This window comes from Poecilia mexicana, unplaced genomic scaffold (assembly GCF_051168715.1).
Source record: "Poecilia mexicana isolate PSO_F unplaced genomic scaffold, ASM5116871v1 scaffold_7, whole genome shotgun sequence".
In the NCBI taxonomy this organism is placed as follows: Eukaryota; Metazoa; Chordata; class Actinopteri; order Cyprinodontiformes; family Poeciliidae; genus Poecilia; species Poecilia mexicana.
In genome coordinates, this window is record NW_028263376.1 from 14496549 (window position 1) to 14517934 (window position 21386).

At 36.4% G+C, this 21386-nt stretch overlaps 3 protein-coding genes across 3 annotated transcripts; all 3 read left to right on the plus strand.

Annotated features, from left to right (window-relative positions):
- ccn5 (cellular communication network factor 5) lies at window positions 1–9186 on the plus strand. Its single transcript, XM_015013945.2, has 5 exons — window positions 1–146; window positions 1151–1367; window positions 2654–2902; window positions 5669–5910; window positions 7469–9186. The coding sequence occupies exons 1-5, from the start codon at window positions 87–89 to the stop codon at window positions 7754–7756; spliced, it is 1056 nt and encodes a 351-aa protein (XP_014869431.2). The 5' UTR covers window positions 1–86; the 3' UTR covers window positions 7757–9186.
- Window positions 9187–9277: 91 nt separating this feature from the next.
- On the plus strand, window positions 9278–11493 carry LOC106934196 (P2Y purinoceptor 1-like). The gene has a single exon (XM_015013946.2). The coding sequence runs from the start codon at window positions 10316–10318 to the stop codon at window positions 11294–11296; it is 981 nt and encodes a 326-aa protein (XP_014869432.1). The 5' UTR covers window positions 9278–10315; the 3' UTR covers window positions 11297–11493.
- A 101-nt stretch (window positions 11494–11594) lies between these two features.
- On the plus strand, window positions 11595–17725 carry LOC106934191 (P2Y purinoceptor 1-like). Its single transcript, XM_088007122.1, has one exon. The coding sequence runs from the start codon at window positions 15758–15760 to the stop codon at window positions 16754–16756; it is 999 nt and encodes a 332-aa protein (XP_087863248.1). The 5' UTR covers window positions 11595–15757; the 3' UTR covers window positions 16757–17725.
- The last annotated feature ends 3661 nt before the right edge of the window (window positions 17726–21386 follow it).

The following is a 21386-nucleotide window of genomic DNA, read 5'->3' on the forward strand; positions in this document are numbered from 1 at the left end:
AATGTCAGCAGGCATGAGAACGAGCTCTTAGCGAACGACTCCCATCCATCACACAGCAGGAAACACCTAGCGGCACCAGAACCACGATGGACCGACTGGATCGCTGTGTGATTACTCTGGCTGCGCTGCTCTGTGTGGCCACACAGGTGAGGCCTGCTCACACTCATCCACTTGTAACTTAAAATCAACTGTCAGGAAGTGGAAAAAGGGTCAGAATTAAAACAATAAGGTCAAATTTCTGTGATTTTTGTCTTAATTATAAGCCTGAAAATGCAGGAAAATAACTGAGGTGGAGATTTGATTCATTTATTAATTTGATTCATGTTTATTTTAAGAGTCCGGTCAGTATTTCACTCAAATTGAGTCTAAATATGATTAAAAATTAATTTAGAATTCATATATCTACTGATTATTTTTTTATCGATGAGCATTTGATTTTCAAACAAAATCAACAACACCCTAACTTTAAATTTAAACTTTTAGCAGATAATTAGCATGGAAACATTGTAAATGCTTTTAGTTTATTATGAGGTAAATAAAGAGCACAAATATCTGCCTATTAAACATGCAGCCTGGTATCAATTCCTATTTTTTGATTTGAAAAAAAAAAACATTTTTCAGTAAACTTTAATCTTTGACTTCCAGTATTAAAAATGTCCCCATTATTTTTTCATCAGCTGTTTGACGACATCATCCACAAATCTTAGTAAAGATTTCAAAAACAGAAACATTTAAACTTGATTTGAGTGAATTTATCATGTAGATAAAAAATCAAATGGTAAAAAAAATATTTGTTCAGATTAAATTGTTGATCTGAATGTTTTGGGAAATTTTCTAAGATTAATCCAAACATTTCTGACTTTTGTTCTCGCAAATATTCCACTATGCAGCTCAGAAAAAAAAAAAAATTTATTTGAATCTGAAATTTTGGGTTAGGGTTAGGTTTTTTGTGGTAAAAATTTTCTCAGTTTTTTTCTTTACACAAAATTGCTTTAACACAACGTCGTAGAACCCTTAAATGTTTGCTCCAACTGTGATGCAGCCTCTGAATATTTCCATATTTTTTCCTTTGGAGCAGCTTTCTGTCTGTTTCATCCTTTGCATGTTTCATTCTCTGACCTCCTCACCATTTCTCGTGTTTTTCTTTCAGGTTCTGTGCCAGCTGTGCAACAGGCCCTGCCTTTGCCCTGCCTCTGTGCCTCAGTGCGCTGCAGGCGTCCCTCTGGTGCCGGACGGCTGCAGGTGCTGCCAGGTGTGCGCTCGGCAGCGAGGCGAGCCGTGCTCAGAGATGCTGCCCTGCGACAGGCAGAAAGGACTGCAGTGTGACTTCAGCGCCAGCTTCCCTGGAGGCCCTGGAGAGTGTGTTGGTGAGTGAAAGACACACCTGGGAGGAATGACAGAGCAAATCCACATGAATGAGCAACACAGACACTGAATGTTTAGAGTCTGTGGAGCAGGGAGGAAACAGCGAGGGGTGGCAGTGATATTCCAGGAAGACTAAATGTTTTTATTTCTATTTCCATTGCTCCTGTTGGCACTTTTTGTTTGATGACTGTCCTTTGATGGACTAGCTGCGTTTCCTTTAGCAAAATGTTGATGTTAGTCTACCGATGTCGGAAAACACAGCTTCGCAATTATTTTGGTATTTCAGTTAAATAAGGAACACAATTAGGATCACACATGAAGAGGTTTGTTAACTATAAGTCATTAAAAATGTTGTACTATTATCCTCCCACCACTTCCTGTCATCTTCTTCGTCTTCTCCGTCAGCAGTAAGGGTTGCTGATTACATCACTGGTGCAAAACTCTGTTGATATTTCGCTAATGTTGAAAAAACAGTTAAATGCAATCAAAATCACACATGTATGTGTGTTCACTAGATAAGTCATTAAAAATATGCTACACCATCATCCTCCTATCACTTCCTGCCATCTTTGTCATTTCTGACAGTAGTAACATCAGGTTGTTATTCCCATTAAAAATATGTTTCTATTGCAGTTTTGCAAAATAAACTAATATTGCACATCATTCTAGCGCAAAACCTACATTTTTTTTTTTTTTTAAATGTGTGGGGGGGCAAAGGGGGTTGGCTTGTTTGTTTTGTTTTGTATTTTTGTCATACAATTTGCTCAACTTTATAGTAAATGCAGCTACAGATGAAAGATAAAGGGCCTGATTATTGCTGGTCATGTTTCCAGGCAATTGAGATGCAAATTTTGGGCAATTTTTTAAAGATGTTGCAAAAAATAATATGCGAATTAGTCATGTTTCCATTTACTGGTTTGAAGCAAATCAACCAAGCCATGCAAAGCGTAATTTTATCAGATGTTGATACGTATGGCTGTAAAAATTTAAACCGTACATCTTTGGAAAGTAGAAGTGGAGCCTTCTGCACAACAAAAATGCAGCAAGTGGTTTCTGGATGGTAAGTAAACAACAAAAGACTTGTCTCTTCCAGCAGCCATTGTATATCACATAGACAGGTAGCTGTTTTTGGAACAGCTACCTAGAACTTAGTGCCAATAAAACAGTTGGGTGATTTTTTAAGCACCTTGGCTGTTTTTGGTAGCAGTTGAGACCCAAATTTAAGTACAAAATCATGATAAATGTGAATTTTGATAATAGGTCCCCTTTCCTGATGTTTTTTCTGCAGATGATGAGGATCTGAGCTGCAAAGTGAACGGCATCACGTACCTCAATGGCCAGTCGTTCCAGCCGTCCTGCGACTCTTTCTGCCACTGCCGAGGCGGAGGGGTGACCTGCGTGTCGGCCTGTCCGCTGACCAGCCGTCTTCCCACTCCGGACTGTCCCAGCCCGCAGTTCATCCGTTTACCGGGGAAGTGCTGCAGGGAATGGGTGTGTGAAAACCTGGAAAACACCGTGATTCAAGATGCCATTACAGGTAAGAGACACCTGGATGGGATGGATGAACACACATTGGATCCAATTCAGAAGAACATTTATAATAAACTGAAAACAAACCATTCTGGGAATTGAAAGAGGTTGCAGAATTATTCAATTTCCCCTTATTTAAAGAAAAAACATTTAATTGAGTTTTTTGGGATTTTATGTGTTTGACTGACACAAAGGGGCGTGTAAATGTCAGGAAACGAGGAAATGAAATAAAATAAGTTTTGCTCCATTTACTCTGATCGCCATAAATGAAATCCAGTCAGTTTATTAGTAAAAAGGCTTCAGATGTTTGTTATAAAAATAATTAATGAAAAAAAATAATGAAGAAAAAGAAATGAAAGATGTAGAAAAGCTAAAAGGTTTCCTTTTTCTCCTTCTATATGTCTTTCGTTCTGTTTCTTTTTGTCCTTATTTCTGTTTTTGTTTCTTTTTTTTTCTTTCTTCCTTTCTGTCTGAACTAGTTTCTTCTTTCTTTCTTTCATTCTTTGTAATTCTTTCTTTGTCTTTTTCCTTTCCTCAAGTCATTAAATCATCCTTTTTATTCTTTCTTTTTCTCTTTTTTGAACTTATGTCATTCTTTTTTATTTTTTCTTTGTTCATTTTGTAATTTTTTATCACTCTCTTTTTTTCTTTGTTGTTCTTTGTTTCTTTCTTTCTTCTTTCCTCTCGTTCTCTTCTTTCTTTTTATCTTTTTTTCTAACATTGCTAAATAGAACATGACTAAAAGCAGAGAAAATCCAACAAAATGATCTGTGAAACAAAACAAAAAGCTTTTTGAAAAGGCAGCAGGAAGCAGCATCCAGTCCTGACTGTAATGTTTAAAACATTTCATGTTGTGGTTTTCAATCCTCCTTCTGAAAATGGAAAGAGTGAACAGTCATCCATCTAACGGAGAAAACATTTTACATAACCATAAAAAACTCTCTCCATGATAAAACATGGTGGTGGTAGGATTATGACGTGGGATTGGGTGTAAACCTGGTAGAGATAAAACTGTAATTGTACAAAAAACTCAGACGGTGAATACAAGTCCAAGCCACACTTTGTACTTTCACAATTATGCACAATTTTATTTTTGTCTATCACATAATAAAATACATTAATGCTCAGGGTTTCAACTTGACAGAACATGCTTCCTGCTGTGATTAGCATCTGTTTAGACTATTTTAAGATGTGGAGAAAGAAACAGGAAAGCTGTATATGTTGACAAAGAACAGATTTTGACACTTAGTAAGATTAAACACTTGAAATGTGTTAATTAATGAGCTTAAGTTGTCCGGCTGGGAGGATTTTGTGTTCCAGACTTTAAGCTAACATAAGCCATCTGCTGGCTGCGGTTCTGTGTTTAATAGCCGTTTCTAAAATCACAAAGCTTTTATTCTGGAAACTGACAGCATAGTTTCCAGTGTTTGGGTTCGTGTGGCTTCATTTCTGTCGATCAGTTAGCAAATGTGTAAAGTTATCGTTCAATCTGCTTTATGAGCTCTGTCGATGTCTGGAAGTTTTTACTGGAGCGTTTTCACTTTAAACCAGGGTGTGTCCGGCCAGAGGAAAATTCCAAAAGGCCAAATATAAAACACATTTTTCCTCTTTTTGGGGGGTTCAAAACATTTCATTTTGTCAGTCACCATGTTTCCTCGTTTCATAACAGAAACCGCAGCTGGGGAAGGTTTAAACACGTGAAGATTACGTTACTCTGTTAAAAAAAGGGGAGTGAGTGTTTGTGCACGAGGCTGGTGTTGGGAAAAAGAAGCCAGTCACCCAGCTCTGTCTGAGCAACACTTCATTATGGGAACAGCAAAGGAACATTTTGTTATTGTTGTGCTTGAAAAACATGATTTTGAGTCAGTTTTGAAAAATAATGTAGTTTTATATAGTACAAGAATGAAAAACACTGAGAGCTGTTAAAACGTGGTTCTTTAAACTTAGAAGAATGAATGAAGACAAACAGACAAATCATGTTTAAATCATCACTTTCACCAGTTAATTTCTGCATTAAATCACAAAGTCTGACCAAAGTGAAACTCCCAGGGTCTAGCTATGAGACACATGGTTTTGGTTTGAAAACGTTTCTCCACCAGTCAAAGTTTCCTACTTTCACAAAAACATCCACAGCTGCGTTATTATGAAGCATTACATTATATCCTGGAATATTTCCTGCAGCTGCTTTTCTCCTGGGTGGCTTGGAGTGGAGGGAGGTTCGTACAGGTACATGTCAGAAAGTTAGTATCATTTAAAAAAAAAAACTAAAACTGGAAGTATTGTGTTAGAACAGTTCATACAAAAGCATTAATTTATCTAATCAAAAATAAATGTATGTATATTTCTTGGGTTTCTGTTTGTCTGTCTGTCTGTCTAATATATAAAATATATATAAAATATTACATATATAATTTTGTATATATTATATATGTGGTATTTTTAAGAATAGATATATAACATATACAATTATTATACATATATTTTAGATATTTAAAAATATAGATTTCTATATATTTTTTGTTTATTTATTTATTGGATTTTACATGTATGTCTTTATTGAAGAAGAAGACTGTATGCCTCTTTTTTTACATCATCATAATTCTCTGTGGGGGGCACGGTCCCCCATCTCCCCTCTCATGGGGTCGCCACTGTGAAAACATCCCAACTTTACATTTTTAAGAAACTCAAAGTTTATTATCTTGGTGCCACGCTGACCAAAACCTTCATGCTGCAGATTTCTCCAACTCACTGTTTGTTTCTGATTCTCTTCCAGCCATGAATCCAGGCAGGTCGGGGTCAACGATGCCAGGAGCTCCTGTCCTGAAACAGCTGGTCCAGCCAGCCTCCAGCTGCGTGGATCAGGCCACCCAGTGGAGCGCCTGCTCCCAGAGCTGCGGGGCCGGCGTCTCCACTCGGGTCTCAAACCAAAATCCTGCCTGCAAGCTGCAAATGGAGACCCGACTGTGCAAAGTGCGGCCCTGCGGGGCCGTTCAGCCTGCGCTAAGGAAACCCAGGGTAAGCTCAGACAACTCTGCATAATCAAAATGTTTCAAATGTTTCTGATCAATTAGCAATAGGAAGTGTGCTTGCTAAAAAAAAAAAAAAAGAACAGAAACTAAAATAACTTGATTTCATTGTATTTTTGAAAATAGAAATTTGTTTTGCTTTGCAGCTGTTTATAAATATGCAACTAGAAATAGGAATATGTTCAGTCTTCAATTTTCAGTCATTCAGATAATTACATTAGCTTTCCAGAGACTGTGGTGTTGTTTATATTTAAGCTGCTGCCTGTAAGTAAAATTAGACGGCGCTAAAAGTTTAATTGCATCTCCTGCTGCTTATGGGAAGAGATGGAAAGCAGTAGGGATTTGCCACGCAGCAGCAGGCAAACTCTTTCCTCAAAAACAGAAAACATTTTTTTCTCCCTCACCACAGACGTTTTTTACTCACCACGAGGTTTCAGTGCTTGACTCTGAACCACACAGTCTTTATCATAATCATTATCTTTCCCTGTTTTTAGCTAAATTATAGATGTAGCAAGGAGTTACTATGTTTACTAAATTCCCAAACTGGGCAGTTATTTACAAATGTTGTATTCCCAAAGGTTAACAGAATGTAGTGCATGAACTGAAGAGAAATTTAAATAAAATTAGTGTTTGTTATGGCCAACTTTTACATTCAAAACAGCATCACCCATACTCAGCTGGTAGAGTTAACCAAAGATCTTCTATGGAAGTAGATTTCCTCCAATTCTCCAAGTATCTTCAATGAGATCAAGGATCTTCAGGGTTCATGTCGTCACTTTGCTTCTTGTTTCTTTTGGCACCGAAGGTGCTGCAATCCTTAATGACAATTAGCTGTTTGTTTGTGTTTACAGAATACATTTGGGGTCCGTTTTGAGCTTTCCTGTTGGCATAATGTGACGGATAAGCGTACTATTTTTATGTATTTTCTTCCTGCTCTAAATTAGGAAGGAACTGTTCACACAGCAAGCAAATGTGACTCAAATCTAACTTTTTCATGGCCTAATTATGATCTTTTCTTCCTTAAAAACATCAGATTTGTGCCACTTCCTACATTGTAAAACTGATATGCATCTTATAACATTCAAAGTGTTGATGGTCTGAATGGTTATGTTGCATTTTATTCGACTTTTAGTTCATTAACATGAGACATGCGTCATAAATCAGCACCAGAAGAAACCAGAAGTAAATCCAGACTTAGTGATTGAAGCCAAAACCTGGATGACAGGTCATGATTTATTCCTTTATTTGAAGGAAAATATTGTTTTCAGAGACTTCATAATTCATTTTATTTGCCGTTTCTGTTGTTTTGTTTATTTTGGATATTTAAAATGTCTTCCAGTTCCAGAGTTAAATGTTCATTAGAATTTAAAGTTTATTGATATTTAAAAATGTGTTTTTACCATTGACATATTACTTGAAAATGGCCTCCAAACAACAATATTATCATTTATCGCAATAACTTGTGGGACAATTTGTAGTCCAGCAAAATTTGTAGAGGATTTAATCTGCAAAATGTTTCTAATTTGTCTGTATTTTTGATTTCCCAGAGGGGACAGCAGGGTTGGTGCAAAGCCAGCTACAGGTCACCAGGTCCCATCCGACTTGTGCATCATGGCTGCTTCAGCACTCAAGCCTACCAGCTGCGGTACTGTGGCCAGTGCAGCGACTCTCGATGCTGCACGCCGCACCAAACCTCCACCGCTCAGGTGACCTTCCGCTGCCCTACGGGCAGACTCCTGCAGAAAGCCGTCATGATGATCCACTCCTGCGTGTGTCACAACAACTGTCCTTACGCGCCTTACACTAACCCGGCTCTCTGGGCACACAGGCCCTGATCGGTCTGTGGAGAATCAAACGACTGATCTGATAGGCTGATGAAAAACATCACAAGGTTCAATGTAAATGAAGAAAGATTTGAAAATGATCAGAGGAAACTGTGACTGACCTGAACGAATGTTGATTTATACACATTGATAAACTCTGCACTCTCTTGAAAGCTTCAAGAAGCTCCGGCATCTTTTAAAGCATTTGTGTGCTAATTTTTATTCACAATTTAAGCAACTTTAGTTCAAAAATATTCTCTTAAATGGGAGCTATTCTGCAAAATTCACATTTTGCACTGCAAAAATACAAAATCTTGCCAAGTACTCTTGTCTAGCCTCTAGTGCAACTTGAAATAAGACCAAAATAACTTATAAGTAAATTGTCTACAAGTTATAGGAGCTTGTTTTAAGTAAATAATTCTTTAATATCGATGAAAAAGTACTAGTTCCATTTGCAGATTTCCTCAAAAACACAAAACATTTTAACATGAGATAAATGTTTTGTTGTAAGTGAAATAATCTGCCAGTGGAACCAGAACTTTTTCATCAATATTAAGAAATTATTGACTTAAAACGAGCTCCTATAGCTTGCAGAAAATTTACTCATAAGTTAGTTTTGTCTTATTTCAAGCTTAGTAAGATATTTGTACGAGAAATTAGACAAAAATTACTTATTTTGATATTCTGTGTTTCTGCAGTAACCATGTTTTTGTACTTACATTTGGGTCTCTACTGACCCTCACATTACCTAGCAACCCCAGTGGAACTCTGCTCGTTACCTGGCAACCCCCGTGGAATTCTGCCTGTTACCTAGCAACCCCAGCCAAGTTCCAGCATATTTGACTGTACAATGGCTGCTGTAAAAGACAAGTGTTTTGTTGTTGATTTACCACCCAGAAACCACTTGGATTATTGTTGGTTATGCAGGAGGCTCCACTTTTGCTTTTCAAAGTTAATAATAAGGCATAATTGCGCATCTATTTGCAGCCAATTTCACATGTGAGCATAAACGTTGAGTTGGAGGGCGTGGCCAGCAGCAGTTTATTTGGAAAACAGTTTGGCAAAGAAGAGGGAAAATAACTTGATATGTTTTCCTGTAAACCTGACCTTTGACCTAACTAGATTTAAAGTAATACACATTTTAAATACTTGTTTGAATAGCTGAGAAGCATCTTTTGGAGCTAACATGTAAATAGATTCTAGTACATGTACATTATCTGTTTATAGTGTACTTTAAAGAATAACTTTGAGCATTGATTTAATTTTTCTGCAACCTCTAAAATGTACAGTTTTAAAGACATAATAGCAGTTTATTGATGTTGCACTTTGTTATTTTTTGTGTATAATGTAAATATTTTCTAGGCAGAAGCTTTTCTTCAAATGAATATTTTTATATCCCGTGTCATGGAGTTTTTTTCTAAATAAATTTTATGTTTTTACAAGTTTTGAATTGAATTCCTAATGAATATTGTGGTATTTTTAACATATTTTACCACTTTGTACTGGTTCTGGGAAGTATCAAGATCGTAGATTGTGAAACAAATTGCCTTTCCACATCAGAACTGCTCCTTCTGTCAACTTTCAACTCTGTTAAAACTGTTTCATTGTGTCTGAAATGAGATCTGTAATTATCTTATGCTGTCTATTCATTTGCATTCAGACGAGGAGGTTTAAAGCCCAAATCTTAAAGCATGTTCTGACATCTAGTGGTCGGACCAGAGTACTGCAGATGCAGAGCATTGGACAGAACATACAATTTGAGATTAGCAATAAAATCTTTTCTTGTCGCAGCCTCAAGAACATAGCAGGATGTGATAAACTGTGTTTTGAAATATTTTGTTCGGCTTTTAATTTATATTTTAAACATGAGGAAATTAGGCTTGTTACCAGAAGTTCATTTGTAGTCATAATGGGCATGAACAGAATTAATTCAGGATTAATTTGAGGCCTGGTTAATTTGGACTGGTTGTGCATATTTTTTCAAATCAATATTTTAGTCAAGAAAGTTGATTTCTTTGTGGATTTTCTCTAATTCTCTGAAGGTCCAAAGCAAAAAAGACCCTCAGCATGACGCTACCACCACCTTGTTTCAGTATTCTCAGATGCTAAGGCTTACATAAGACTTTACATCTTATTAATCTTCAATATAAGGGCTAAATCTAACCCTATCCCTAACCATAACCCTAACCCTGAAAAAGGAAGAAATAATCCATAATTGATGTGCTGTGAAAACCAAACCACAAAACCAGACAGAACAAACTGATTTCATATTTCATAAAATAAAGAAATCTTTAACATCGCATGTAGACAATTTCCATATGATGTTCAGCATAATCTGTGCAAAATTAATCTTGCTTGTGGATCTTAGGTTCCTTTTTAATACAGTTTGTTTCACTTTTTCGTATCTCATGAATCATTCAACCAATGTGGTTTCCTGCAAAAAAAAAATCCCCACCATGAATGTTATAAAGCAGGAAGTGTCTGGGCCATGTGGGGCGTATTTCTGTTTGTCTAAAAGCTGAACACCGACACCAAGAGGAGGAACTCTCCTCTCAGCACTGACAACAAATAATGGATCCCACATCTTGTTTTGGAGTCAACTTTAACTTTCCGCTGAGTTTCCTGCCTCCTGTCTTCATCTTGGTGTTCGTTTTTGGACTTATAGCGAACGGATGGGGACTTAACTCTTTGTGGCGCAACTGGAAGAAACTGGGGAACGTCAATGTTTTCATCCTCAACCTTGGAATTGCAGATATTTTGTATCTGCTCACGCTTCCTTTTCTGGTCGCGTACTACCTTAACGATAGAAGATGGATCTTTGGAGAAGCTTTCTGCAAGGTGACAAGGTTCTGCTTCAACCTGAATTTATACTGCAGCATTGGATTTCTCACCTGTATCAGCGTGTACCGCTACCTGGCCATCGTCCATCCGATGAAAGTGATGGGGAGACTAACTGTGACTCACTCGGTCATCATCTCAGCCATTGTTTGGATTTTAGTGAGTCTTCAAAGCCTACCAGACATGTTCTTCCCCAAAAACTCTGCAAACATGACTTTGCAATGTGTTGATACAACCATGATCGAGTATGTTGAGGACTACCTGCAGTACAGCCTCATCTGGACAATCATTGGATTCTGCATCCCGTCTCTCATCACGGTGGCCTGCTACGGACATGTGATCGTCCTCCTCTGCTACAAGGATAATATTGACAAAGTCCTGAAGCAAAGAAGCTTAAAACTATTAATTATCTTGATTCTTCTCTTCTCCATCTGCTACATCCCCTACCATGTGCTGAAGAACTTCAACCTCTGGTCAAGGGTTCTTTCCAAACAGAAAATATGCTACAAATGGTCTAACGGAGTCTACATCGCTCAACGCATATGTCGCGGCCTTGTTTGCCTGAATGGTGCTCTCAACCCTCTGGTTTATCTCCATGTAGACGAGGATATCTCTGCTCAGTTCAGGCAGTTGTGTCAGCGGACTCGGCAAGCTGCATCTCAGCTCTCTACAAACACCCAAACTCTTTTCTCAAGCACATTCAGGAATACATGAGCTAATTCCTGATGTAGCTATGGGTTTAAATTGTGTTTGTTATATGTTTCTATGGAAATTACACGTTAAAAAATATTTAGTAGATTGTGTGTGGTTTGTGGTGGCAGTGCTAAATGCATTGTTTAGTCAAGTGAAAAGCTTAACTGATGTGTAAAAAACAGGATGCAGAAGGTTTGAAATAAAATGGCTAAATCAAATCTGTTGCACATAAAAGACATTTGCAACTCACTGCAGGACACTCAAGTAGAGTTTGTAAATATAACTAATACTTTGCATAGGAAACAGGAAGGATGTCAACTGCTCTGGTATTATCTCAATTTTAACATCCTGGTACGATCACTGTGTGATTATTTTGGTGAAGATTACACAGACATGCAGGAATGTCTAGAAAAAGTCAGAAAAAGACAGAATTCATTTCCATGTTTTAAAATGTCAGCGTCCTGAAGATTAAGTCAAGTTTACATGTCAGCAACAAAGCAGTTCAAAGTGATTTACATGATAAAAACATCACATTGCAAAGCAAAGTAAGGCGGAAGTAAAGAAAAAATCAATTCTGACTTAAACAAATGATGCTCCAGCTATAAATCGAAGATCAAACTGGGTTTAAATTTTGATTTAAAGGAGCTCCGTGTTTCAGCAGTTTTACCGATTCCAGAACCAGAAGACCTGAGAGGTCTGGAAGGTTCAAACAACCACAAAAAAAAAGTATCTTGGTGCTAAGCTGTTCAGTAATTTATAAACCAACAAAAGCATTTCAACATCTGTTCTCTGAGTGATCGGGATCCAGTGTAAGGACCTTAGAGTTGATGTGAAGTCCGTTGCTTTCCTAGGTTTAGTGACAATGCAAACAGCATCATTTCGGATTTTTTTAGGCTTACCTGTGAAGACACTTCTGCAAAGATAAATGCAACTAAAGATAAACCCCTGGATGAGTTTCTTAAGATCTTGCTGGGACATTACACTGCAAAACACCAAATCTTACCAAGTATTTTAATCTCATTTCTAGTGCACATAGACTATTACAGTTGAAATAAGACAAAACTAACAGGTATATTTTCAGAAAGATAAAGGACCTTGTTTTAAGTAAATAATTCCTTACTATCGATGAAAAAGTTATAGTTTAATTGGCAGATACATTTAATAATAAGAGAAGTGAAATAATCTTCCAATAGAACTATAACTTTTTCATCAATATGAAGGAATTATTTACTTAAAACAAGCTCCTTTATCTTGCTAATAAGTTACTGTTAAGTTGGGTGTGTCTTAATTCAAGTGTACTAAGCTACTTGTACTAGAAACTAAATAAAAATACTTGGTAAGAGTGTGTGTTTTTGCAGTCTTTAATCTTTTAAATGTTCTTCTGGTGATAAAAGGCTGACTTTGTAATTATCTTTATGTGTCTCTGAAGGTTCACCCAGATTTTGGACCTGATCAGTCGTTTCTAACTGTAATAACTGATATACATAATGATATTATCCATGTATGATACAAAAATCCTGCTTCAGCTTTACAGACTAACATTTCAACATTTTCCAAATGACTCACAGACAAACATACAGCTGATGCTGACAAATCCAGCTATTTTCCCACAGTTGTGTGATTCTGAGCTCCAGGCCATAAAAAAAAACAAAAAAAAAAAAACGGAAAATCCAAACACGGTTTAAAATTCAATGCAAGCAGATAGGAAATGTCTTTTAAAAATTAAACCAAGCTTTCTATTGATGGGGCTTTAAGGTCACAGGGAAGGATTCAACCAGCACCTCTGGCTCCAGAACCAGGCTCTGAAAGCAGATTTCACTTTAAAAGCCGTTTTTTGCAACTGACACATCACATTTTCCCTTGTAGTGTTTGAAAATAGGATTTTACCTCCGTTTCTCAGTTTCACACCTCTGTTTAAAGGGAAAAAAAACCTTTATGGCTGCAGTGACTGAGAAGGGAAGATGCGAATGCAGAATGTGGCCACAGTGAAATCTGCTGCCTGCATTCACACCTTTAATATACTGGTTGCAAAGGATGTGGACCCTTCTGCGTGTCTCTTCTCACAGTTCTCGCATTGGTTTCATCTGAACTGCGATAGTCTCTTCATTTACTGTCATTACACTTACAACAATGGAAAAAAATGTGAGTGTGCTCCTCTGAGGTGACGCATGTCTGAAAACCACAACTGACGTTTTTAATGTGACGAACTAGAATAAATGCATGTAACATTACAGTTGTACAGAGGCTCTAGACTCTTGCCTTTTTAAAAAATAATTGCTTTTTAGAGGTGTCAACGCTGTTGAAGTTTTAAATTTTACACAGTCACTAAAGTTTGATGCCATGAATTTACCAGAAACAGCCTGGGCTGTAAACTGTCACCCTGCACTGTTAATTCAATATTTGGAAGCTTGAACAATACAGGCTGAATTTGTTCACTTCCCAATATTAAGATTTAAACCACTTCTTTTTTGTACAGCAGATCAGTTTGGTTATACATTAAATATGCTAATATACAGTATATTTACTTCATTTTTCTATGACTGCATAGTCAGAGAAAAAAAAATCTAAGAATTTTAAAACATTTTCTTCATATAATGTGTCATTTATGCTAAAATAAAATAAATCTGTTAAAAGGAAAATTAAAAATGTGCAACTTGGTTGCATAAATGTGAAAATCCTTAAATACTTTTTCTGATTTTGTTTCGACATTCAGTTTTCTTTGGTAGAAGAGGATTAGCATCCTGCATTTTGACAATCTGCCAGTGAAATTTTCTTTAATTTATCTAATTTCAAATATATTTATTGTCCAAAGCCAATGTGACTCCACAACTTTGATTTTCTCCTATCACGAAGTACGTCTTTAAATACATGTTTGAACTCATTGTGATGCTGCAACACACATTTTGATGACTCTCGATTCAAAAAAAACACTTTGTTCTTTCTGAGGAACAATACAAATGAATTACACAACAAGCACATGCATGTAAAAATAATTGGTCATTCACTGATTTGTCTGCATTTGCCTTTCTCTTCTGTGCCAGTGAAGACAAGGTCAAATGCCAACTTCAGCTAAAACCCTGACTTGCTTCCTAGGAATTGAAGGCATCGCCGCGGTTATAGAGGTGTTTAGCTTATGTTATAAAAAGGTAGAGATATTATTAAGAGAATAAAAATCATTAGGTTCTGGCTCGTTATATTCTCTTGTGCTCCCGGATTAATGGATGCCATGCGTGGAAATAAAAGCCACACAGAGTTAACATTCAGAGCTCCACGTCATGCATTTCAGAATTTATTCTAACATTTAAAAGTATAACATCACATCAACAACACAGACACTTCACTCACTAAAACAGACATTCATTTACCTGAGACAAATAGAAAAGAAGAAGAGAGAAAGAAAAAAAAGCAAAGACGTCTTTGGAGAGTTGCAAAAGCAAATTTGATTTGTTCCTCTGGGGCCCTTAATTTTATTCAAAAAGGTGTTTCCTTTGTTTTAATTTATGCAATTATGCGATTAAGGCGTGTTGTTCTCCTTGTATGGATAGACCCAGTTTCAAATTACTCAGATTGGGCAATTTTATTACCTTATGAGACCTGTTTAATTTCAGGACTACGGTGCTTCTCTATCTAGACAAGGGAGACCAAGGGTCATTTAGAGCAAGCTCTTCTCATGCCAGTTTGAAATGTGATGTTACCCCTAATTCCTGGTTGGATCAAAGCCTCTAGTCTTCCACCAGAGTTCAACCAAAAGTTAATCTGTCTTAAACCCATTTTATTTCCCTGCCGGTCAATTCCTACAAATACAGATCTGTGCAGTAATTTTAAACTGACATGAAGCCTGGTATCCAAAGTGGATCAGAACTTCTGCATCCTCTTAGATCAAACTGCAGATTTTAAGAATAAAACACTTATAGAATATACCTGAGCATTTTCAATATAAATACATTCATTCTAAACATTTTCTAATATATGTTATGCTAGTTTTGACTACTTCAAGTCATGTTAATTTTAACTAAATGGTATTCTACTAATTAAATTGCAATTATTGTTAGTATTGTGTTGTCATTTTGTTTGTCCTTAAGTTTTAGTGTTTCTCTGAGGGAGATGACTTGAGATGTCTCATGAGACAGGCCTGTGTGCCAAAGTTAATTTATGACGTGGTTCCTCCCTGATAACAGAAATTCTTTTCTGCAGGGCTAACTTAAAGCCCTCTAAGATGTTATCCAAAGGACTCTTGCTTAATCCACTATTTTCAAGTCGTAAGATTTAACTGTATTAAATACTAAGAATATTTATTATCCTCAACAATATCTATAAGTCTTTGACTTTCGAAACCTTTGGACCTGCTCCACACAACATATTATCTAACTTAACTAAAGTTCAAGGAGTACGTTGTTTATAATGTTTTGTTCACTCTACTTTCATTTTGAGAGCGAGGTCACAGAGGAGAAGGGCTGAAGTGACTTGTTTCTGGAAGACAAAATGAATAAAACTCAATGTCCTCAACCGGATAAGAAATTATTCGAACATACAATCCTGCCTACTCTTTTCATCTTGGTATTTGTTGTTGGACTGGTCCTGAATGTGTGGGGAATGAAGTCTTTGCTTCACAACTGGGAGAAACTTCGGATTATTAACATCTTTGTTCTTAACCTTGGACTAGCAGACATGCTGTATCTGCTGACTCACCCCTTTCTCATCGTGTACCACCTTAAAGGAAACAAATGGATCTTTGGAGACGGATTCTGCAAGGTAACAAGATTCTCCTTCAACCTAAACTTATACGGCAGCATCGGATTCCTCACCTGTATAAGTGTGTACCGGTACCTGGCTGTTGTTCATCCAATGAGAACGATGGGGAGATTAACTATGGCTCGTTCTGTGGTCATCTCTGTCCTGGTTTGGATTCTGGTGAGTGCTCAAAGTCTTCCAGACCTGTTCTACCAAAAAACATATCCAAACGGATCCAAATGCTTTGACACCACCTCTAATAAACATATTAAAAGTTACCTGGATTACAGCCTCACCTGGACATTCTTTGGTTTCTGCATCCCGTTCACCATCATTGTGGGCTGCTACGGACATGTGACTGTTGTTGTTTGCAGCTCAGATAAAATAAAGAAGGACCTGAAACTACGATTCTTGAAGTTGATGTTTTTTCTGATTCTTCTCTTCTCAATTTGTTATGCACCCTACCATGTCTTCAAGAACCTCAGTCTGTATTCCAGAACCCTGAGTAAGAAGAAACAATGCCCCACGTGGGATTCTGCAGTCTTTATTGCCCGTCAGGCGAGTCGTGGTCTTGTGAGCCTGAACAGTGCTCTTAACCCGCTGGTTTACCTCAATGTAAATGAAGACATGGGTGTTCAGTTCAGCCAGCTGCTTCAAAGATGTTCACAAAGTTTCAGTTGTTTGTTAGAGTCCAAATCCAAGTCTGTACCAGTACCACAGTCTGAACAAGAAGCTGACTGTCCTCTCTGACAGCAGGTGTGGGTTTTCTTTGTTAATCGTGTCATGATGTCACTTTTTTGATGTTCAGTTTGATTTGTATTTTTCCAACTGGTTGATTCTAGAAAATGTCATAATTAAACAAGTAATGAAGGTAAACATTTTAACTTTTGTTGTTGGAGTTAGGCCTGTCACCATAACAAATGTTGCTGGACAATACATTTTCCCAGAAGTTGTGGTAAATGTAATATTGTTGTTTTGAGACAATTTTCAAGTAGTATAATGGTAATGGCATAATAATGCAAGAACGCATCCTCAAAGATCAATAAACTTTAAATTCTAATGAATATTTAACACTGGAACTAGAAGACATTTTAAAATTATAAATAAAGCAACCAAAGCAACAAATATATTGAATTATGAAGTCTCTGTAAACAAAATTGTCCTTCAAAATAAAAGGGCTAGTTGAGACCAAAGCAACAGACTGAAGAGTTGTCATCCAGGCTTTGGCATAAAAAGTGAGAGAAAAAAGAAAAACCACAAATCAAGCAAATAAAAATAATCGGCCTTGTTTTAATTTATCATGCAATTAATTGATTTATTACTTATTGAAACAGGCCTAGTTCAAATAACAGATACTAATATACTGTGAAAATGGTGAAATGTGCAGTCTGTTTTAGCCCTTTTTTGATTTAATTCATTGTTGTTGTTTTTTTGTTTTTATTGAAAAAATTCTAAATACCTTCGTTTGAAGAAGAAACTTGTATATTTCTTATTTGTCACACTCAAATGTTTAACATTAAACATTGCAATATGAAAGGTATTTTTGACTTGATGAAAACTGATGTTTTCAAATTATAGTTTTATTTATTAAAAAGAAAAAGTAATTCTCTCTTACCCAGTAAGTGGTTTGATCTTCATTTCCTGATCAGTTTATGATGTTTTTAAAGACATTTTTGTGCTTACATGCAAAATAAAAAAAGGGTGTAATAAAAATACTCATTTCCTTTCTCTATTTTTAAGTAACCCCTCCAGATCCGCACCACAGCATAACGTCTTGGATAATATATTGTAGATTCGGGGCAAATTTCCACTAGATGTCACCATATATTCTGTTCCATCATCACTGTTTCTCAATCTTTTACCGAGCCTCTAGTGGCAATATCTTAAAAAATTCTTTACATCACTGAGTTAAAGTAGGAGACTTCTCATTAATCCAATTTGGGTATAAAAAAGGTGATTATATTTAAATGAATCGCCTTTTTATACTCTGCAGTGTTGTGCGCATGTGCAAAATTTCCGGATGTAAACAATAACATGCAGGCCGTCCATAACATAGACATAATATAAGGATAGACGCCTCATGGGCCGCTCTCGCCTATTGGAGCTGACGAGATTTAGGGTGGCCATCTTGGAGCGGTATACCACTCCACTCAGCGTTATATATTTGGCAGACACAATAAAGGATCAGCACATTTAATCGATCATAGCACGCTTTTTTGTTTCTGGAAACCATATTCAAACATCTATCAAAGCTAAATTTATAAACAATTGTATTTTTAAGTATGTTTTAATACATAGTTCAGCATATTTAAATATGCTTAGTGGCAAGAACAATAGAATAGGAATGGAATATTCTGATATTGATGTATGATGAGCATATTACAAAGCGCACAGCCGTTCATAATTTATTTAATAATTTAGTAATATCAATACATACTTATATAACTATAAAAACACAAATAAATAATGATTAATAATGACAAATAAATGATGATTAATACTGAATAATATATATTGGATACATGTTTATATGTATGCATGTACATACATATATATATAGACATATGTATATATTTTTCAGCCGACGAGTTCTAGCTTCAGTGATTCAGTAGCTGAGATTGAGTCCAAAATCCGAAGCGAGATTCATCCGTGCTGCAGTGAATCCGTCTCTCTTTATAGATATTTCCCACTTCTTCCTCACATCGTGTGTTTGGGAAACCTTCAAAACAAAAAACGGAAGATTTGGGATGTACCTTACTTTGACAGAGTGAAAGAATTACATATAAATAATAGTATTTACCACCTGTGTAAACTTTGCTGGTGAATGTTATAACACATAATATAAGTTTTATAATATATGTTACATTGTTTCATTTCTAATATAGGCCCTTGTGTCAGATAATCTAAGTCAATGTTAGAGAATAATTATTTTTTTTTAGATTTACGGAATCTCAGTTAGCCTTCATAGCGGGGCTGAACCCGTATTACACCAAGCAATGTAGCTAATATTAGCTGGTATCTTGCCGGTGGACATAAATACAGTAAAGTAATATTCTAATCACAAAATATACACAATAATATGTCCATCTTACTTGTGAAATGTTGTCTGTTGAGCCCTCACATCAATAGTCCATCGATCCGAACAACAATATCCCTCAGTGCTGAGGCATCTTCTGCTGTTGTGGTTTAGCAAAGTAGGAGGGACGACCGCTCCAAGATGGCCGCCGTATTTCCTGCGCCGGAGCAGCCAATGCGGGGTCTACTCTTATATTATGTCTATTATGACGGTGCGGCGAGAGGTTGGAGAAGGAGTTAGCAGCGGTGGTCAGCCACTCTAACCCAAAATAGCAGGACGAACTTTTGAAGTATTCCACACTTTCAATTTATTTAACTTCGTCCACGTAAAGCCAGATCTCCACGGTACTAAACATATTTTCATACATGAGAAAAGTAACGTTAGTTTACCGCTCTGCACCTCATCATCACCTATGTTCTCTTCTACAACAAAATGGAAGACTAGTTCTTCTTCTGTACAATAGTACAACAAAAAAAAGGGAATAGGCGCCCCCTTGTGGTGATACCACAAGGGGGCGCCTATCTCGGAACCAAACAGTATAATCACTGTTACACCTATGGTCCCAACTGTGTGCGTTTTCCAAGAGACAGAATACTGAAATGAACTACTTTGGTAAGGTCAAGATGTAGGAAAACATAAACATTATGCTCCTTATTCCTGCTCCCTTTCCGACACGTGATATAGTTTTTGTTGTCCATTTAGATTGTTGCTTTCCTTGTTCTGTTTATTAGTTCATTAATTTGTATAAGATTGTTCATGTTCTTTTTCTCATGTCCGATGAAATGCTAATGCTAAAATGTTATTTTATATGTTGCATTTCTAGACAGCATTCAGATCTCCTTCAAATCAGTTTACAAGTCGCCAAATCTGCATAACATTTTGAAAAATTAAATAAGAATTTCACATCTGGGCCAAACGCAGAGAGCACTATCAGGGATTTTAATTTTCTTTTAAAGTAAAAACTTCCTGACACACTCCTGTTCTATTTGTACATTAGAAAACCTGCCACTAGCATCGACAACGCAAACCAAAATAATTTTCTTTAACTTAAATTATATTTTATGCATTCAGACAATATGGTACAAATCATAATATGTGCAACTAACCATTTGTTTATTACTGCCACCTTTTATGTATTTGTGCTACACACCTTCTGGATTTTCAGGTTTAGGTTGGCCAACATATCAAGTTGCATTTCCAAACTCTGGGTGTGTTCTTTAATTTGGCTATTATTACTCTGACTTCGTAAATAGACACTGAATACGCCAATAATGAACCAGCTAAATTTTAGCTGTTGATCGTCACCTCCACCAAGGGTTTTTTGTAGTTTCTGAACAGATATGTTGCATCCCATGTTAACTGAAAAGAAAAGTCATTATTGTTTGTGTTGGCTAGATTTTGCTTCTTTGTTGTATTTAACCTAAGAAGTCAGCTCTCTGAATAATCACTAAAAATGTGATTTTGTTGGGCCATCAACCCAACAAAATTTGCCAATGTTTCTCAATATTTGTATTTCATGCACTCAGTCAATAAAATATGTGCCTGCAATGTTATTTAATTTTCAAGTTAGTATTTGTTGATTTTGCATCTTGAGTGTGAATGCCAACTCCATGGTGCATTCCTGTAGATTTTGACATGAGTCTATGAGAACAAAACAGAATGTAACAATAATAAACCCTTGCAAACTAGCTGGTGATCATTAATTTTATACAAGTGAAATAAACATAAAAATCATCTAAAAATAGTATGAAGCTAACTAATTTCCAACATGTCACATGTAATTTACAGTACCTCAAGAATTTAATTTTCGAATGATTACCAAGATCCAGTTGAAGGTTGGAAAACCAGTGATTTTTTTGTTTTTATTCATATGCTCAGTGACCAGACTGATGACTGTTAGCAGTATGAGCAGTTCACAAGAGCTTTATATGCATTTTATGAATTCAAGCACTTAATAAGCTTGCTTCATAAAGATTTTAGAGCACATTGTGTGACCCTGAATTATGAAGAAATAAGCTGTCTTGAGTGCTAATCAATACTTTATTAAAGGATCTCTCACTATCTTTGTTATATTTAGTAGTGTGGCCAGGGAAACCAGGTTGTGTTTGGTAAAGAGGAGCTGCATTTCTATGTTGGGATTTTGAATTTTGTTTCTCCGATTTGGACCTCAGAAATTCTGATTTCTCAATACATCTAAAAACGATTGATCACTCAGATTTGTGTTTGTTTGCCGTTCTCTTCATGCAGCTGTAACAGTTATGGGCTACGCAGATAACTGCGGCTACAAAAGCAGCATCAGAAGAT